The sequence below is a fragment of the Nannobrachium achirus genome, assembly GCF_963921795.1.
Source record: "Nannobrachium achirus genome assembly, chromosome: 17".
Taxonomy (NCBI): Eukaryota; Metazoa; Chordata; class Actinopteri; order Myctophiformes; family Myctophidae; genus Nannobrachium; species Nannobrachium achirus.
In genome coordinates, this window is record NC_137824.1 from 60,605,725 (window position 1) to 60,610,086 (window position 4,362).

The window sequence follows — 4,362 nt, forward strand, 5'->3', positions numbered from 1 at the left end:
GGGTTACTGTCACCTTAAGAAATTATATTAAAAACAAGTTAATATTTGTTTGATGTCATTCTGGGAATGCACGATAAGCCAATCAAATTAATTAATTGACTGTTACTTACTGTATGTCTGCACAATGTACATTTTCTTCCCATCGCCCGCAGGCTCGCTCTCACAGTCACAGCCCTCACAACTTCTCTGCTCCCACAGGGCTAGCTAGCTGGGCTAGCACTAAAGCTAACCAGCTAAAGACACACATTTATATATAAATCTGTGGCTATAAAAATTATATTTCCGGTGGTTACTGGTTGTTACTTCCCCATTGTTCATGGGAATATGCTTGTTTATGTTTATTCATTGAAATGGAAAACACGATGTTTTCACTGAGTTGGGCAGCTGCGCTCGAACTCATCCTCGAACTGCGTGCGGCTGGCCAGTATAGATGTGACGTTCGCGAACGAATCAAGTCTTTTGAACGGCTCTTTGAAATGAACGATATGATTCGGTTCACAGTAGGGAGCCGTTCCTTTCTAATGAACAGTGGTGGGAAAAGTACTCAATTTCAGAGATCTAGCTCACTTCAAATAGCCATAAATCCCATATCTGCTGACCAGGCTGTCTCCTGTCTGTCTCTCTACTCCTCCGAGTGGAGGGGGCTGCGCTACGGGGGATGGGATCATTTGATTCAGAGATTTCAGACCGTTTTAAAAAAGACCACGTGACCTACTGTATCCTACTGTATCATACTATTATAATTTCGGGGCGTGGCAGGACCCCTTTAATTAATAATTTTTATGTGGTGTGGTGTGGAGTGAAGGCTGCAATCGAAAAGGGGCTTTAGTAACCTAGAGCTAGTGCTTCCGTTCTGGGCCCCGAAACGGAACTGGATATGCATTTTGGGGGGCAGAACAACGTGTTTCTCTGTAGCTACTTTCTAGTGTTTACTTCCTTGTTACACACATTACTGCTAGCAAGCTGGGGTCTTTTGTAATCATTAACATCCTCTCCTCTCCTCTCCTCTCCTCTCCTCTCCTCTCCTCTCCTCTCCCCTCCCCTCCCCTCCCCTCCCCTCCTCTCCTCTCCTCTCCCCTCCCCTCCTCTCCTCTCCTCTCCTCTCCTCTCCCCTCCCCTCCCCTCCTCTCCTCTCCTCTCCCCTCCCCTCCCCTCCCCTCCCCTCCCCTCCCCTCCCCTCCTCTCCTCTCCTCTCCTCTCCTCTCCTCCTCTCCCCTCCCCTCCCCTCCCCTCCCCTCCTCTCCTCTCCTCTCCTCTCCTCTCCTCTCCTCTCCTCTCCCCTCCCCTCCCCTCCTCTCCTCTCCTCTCCTCTCCTCTCCTCTCCTCTCCTCCCCCAGGTACGTGGACACGTTCCAGCACGCTGGCCTCCTATTGGCCGAAGACTTCGCCCACCTGGACCATGATTCGCTGGTGAGCCTGGGCGTCATCGCCACGGGACACAGGAAGCGCATCCTGCGATTGGTCGGCCACATCCAATCACAGATCAACAAGAGATCGGCCTCCGGAGGCCAGGGAGCCAATCTGATCTTGGCGGGCGCCAGGGCCGTCCCCTCATTGGACCGCTGCCGCTCCGAGTCGGACGTCCCCTCGTCGGAGGAGGCGGGGCATGTGAGGAGCCTGCCGTCCAATCAGGGGGCGGCTTCCGTGAACTCTGAGACGTCGCAAAACAGCCCCTCCCCCGACCTCTGCACCATGACCTCCACCGCGACCTCTACGACCTTCACCACGACCTCTGCTGCCGGCTCCGCCCAGGCCTCACCTGGAGCCTCCACTGCAGCGCCCTCTGCTGGGAGACCACAGGTACTGCTGTCACTGTCAGGGTTCCCACGGTCATGAAATTCCTGGAAATATTTTGAAATTAGAAAAATATTTTTCCAGTACTGGAAAAGTTTTGGAATGTATTAAGGGTCCTGGAAGGTCCTGGAAAAAAATTGCTATGCATTGTCTTTGGTTATTGATTTTGTTAATACCTCTGAAATGACAAATTAAACATGGGCCAAATTGTCAAATATTAGAGGCAGAAATTGTGAAAATAGCAGATCTACATGCTTGTAGATGACAGCATGTAAATCTGCTATTTTCACAATAAAACCGTGTTATACAAAATTCCTCAACTCTTAGTGCTCGTCAGGGTGGGGGGTCCCCAGTTCAAATATGATTATTTCGGGGGTCACAGCCTGAAAAGGTTGAGAACCACTGGCACTGTCTTTGGGCATTGCGCATAGGAGTAAGCGACTTGTTATTGAGCTGAATTATTGTTATATAGTCCTGGAAATTGGGTTAAATATTCTGGAAAGGTTTTGGAAAGGTTTTGGAAATTAATTGTCACAAATGACCCTTTGTCAAGTCCCGCCCATGGTTGTGCCCCTCTTGGCATCCATTGGTTGCTGTTTCTTGGTTTGACAAAAATCTTGTCTCTCCATCTAGTCTGGGATCACTTCACTTGTTGGGGTTGTAACCGGTCTGGAGTGGAAACCACAACACATCATGTTGTAGTCCTAAAAGGACTACAATTTGCCGGAAAGATCAAACCGGATTCAGTTTTAACCCAAAATGATTCCCCTGCGCTCAAGAACATGCTTATAGGGCCTACCTAATAAACTCCTTGATGCGGAGTAGTTTTGCTTTTGAAAAATTTTGTTTGGTATATGCATCTTTTATTCCAAATGTTAGCGACTGGCAAGACTACACTAGGCTACTCCAGCATTTTAATAGGGATTGGAGAAACAAACGGGGGGAAACAAAACAACTTCTTCTGCTTGTGGTTTCCGCTTTAGGTGGAAACCAAACGGCCTGTTGTGAACGAACACCAGGCTTTCCCCCAGAAAGCCTGGTGTGGCGAGGTTACTCTCCATCCACTACCATTGAAATAACATGTTTTTTTGCTTTGTACTTTTGATGTTCAGTGTATTCAGTTCTCATTTTAAACTTGGTGTCAGTAAAAAGGAACATGTCAGGTGCAGTTGGTCAGTCAGGGACCAACCAGAAGGCTACTGGTTGGTCTGTGACTGACCAATCAGAAGCCTGCTGGTTGGTCAGTCAGGGACCAACCAGAAGGCTGATAAAGGGTAAATTATCTGAGATATTCACAATGATTCTGCCTAATGGTCTTAAAGGTCATAATCATTACCATGTTGACTTTCATATATCTTGGAGCTTGTAGATCTGCTATTTCCACTACTTGTGTCTTTTCTTAGAGTCTAAGTAAAACGGGTACACATTATGGTGTATCATTATTTTATGCTTTAACTATTGAAAATAGCAGATATATAAGCTCACAGCGCGCTAAAAGCTTGTAGATCTGCTATTTTTGGAAAATCATGAACATTTAAATTTTGACCCGATTCTATAAGTGTCTTTTGTTCTTGAGAGACTGCTATGTCAGTGGTTCTCAAACCTTTTCATGTGAAGGACCCCCAAAATGATATGTATTTGGCCACGGACCCCCAACTCAAAATATTTAGTTCCATGGACCACCCAGAAGCAAAATTTTGACATACAAACGGTTGCTTTAAAAATACATATGTTCAAAGATTTGCACACATTTTCACGGTTTAAAAAAAATAGCAGATCTAAAAGCTCGCTGCGAGCTTGTAGATCTTCTATTTTTCAATAGCTAAATAATTAAATAATTCTATGTTGACCTCTCACCCCTGACCCCAGGTCAAACCGGTCCCTAAACCCAGGACGGTGTTCAACCGTCGTCGGACCGCCCCGGTGCACTTCACCTGCCCCCCCGCCGCGCCGGACCCCCAGCCCCCTGGCGCCCCCCGCAGGGGGTCCCAGGAATCACTCTGCTTCACCGTGCTGGAGGACCTGAGCCCCCCCGACCGCAGGGGTCAGAGTTCACCGCTGTCGCCCGACCCCGAGGGTCCGTCGCCCCCCGTCCCCCCCAGGCTGAAGCGCCCCCCTCCTCCCCTCTCCTCCTCCCCCTCCTCTCCTCCCTGTCGTCATGACAACAGGATGGAGATGGTCTCCAACGAGATCTACAGTGGCTCCTCCCCCCTGGCCACGCCCCTCCCCCCTCCCAGAGGAACCCTGGACAGAACGCCCGAGAGGAACAGGTAGGTGTTGTTGTTGTTGTTGTTGTTGTTGTTGTTGTTGTTGTTGTTGTTGTTGTTGTTGTGGGCTCGCTTTCGTATGTTATCTTCATTATTTATCTATCAAGTTCAACAGGAATAGGTAGGTGTTGTTGTCGTTCAAAGGCAGAGGTGTGTGCCCATATATGGTGTTCCATGCAAGCCCACACGGAATTACACCTTTCTAGATTGTATTAATGTCAGATATTATTATCAGATATTGTACTAGTTGGTTTTCTTGTATTCAGATATTATAACTAGTTGGTTCTCTTTGTATTCAGAT

At 47.9% G+C, this 4,362-nt stretch overlaps 1 protein-coding gene across 1 annotated transcript in view; it reads left to right on the forward strand.

Annotated features, from left to right (window-relative positions):
- The first annotated feature begins 1,543 nt into the window (after positions 1-1,543).
- Positions 1,544-4,362, forward strand: part of arap3 (ArfGAP with RhoGAP domain, ankyrin repeat and PH domain 3) — a 65,479-nt gene continuing 62,660 nt past the window's right edge. The window contains exons 1-2 of the mRNA XM_080746134.1: positions 1,544-1,800; positions 3,664-4,064. Of these exons, the coding sequence (XP_080602260.1) occupies positions 1,693-1,800; positions 3,664-4,064 (509 nt within the window). The 5' untranslated portion in view covers positions 1,544-1,692. The remainder of the gene's footprint in view (positions 1,801-3,663; positions 4,065-4,362) is intronic.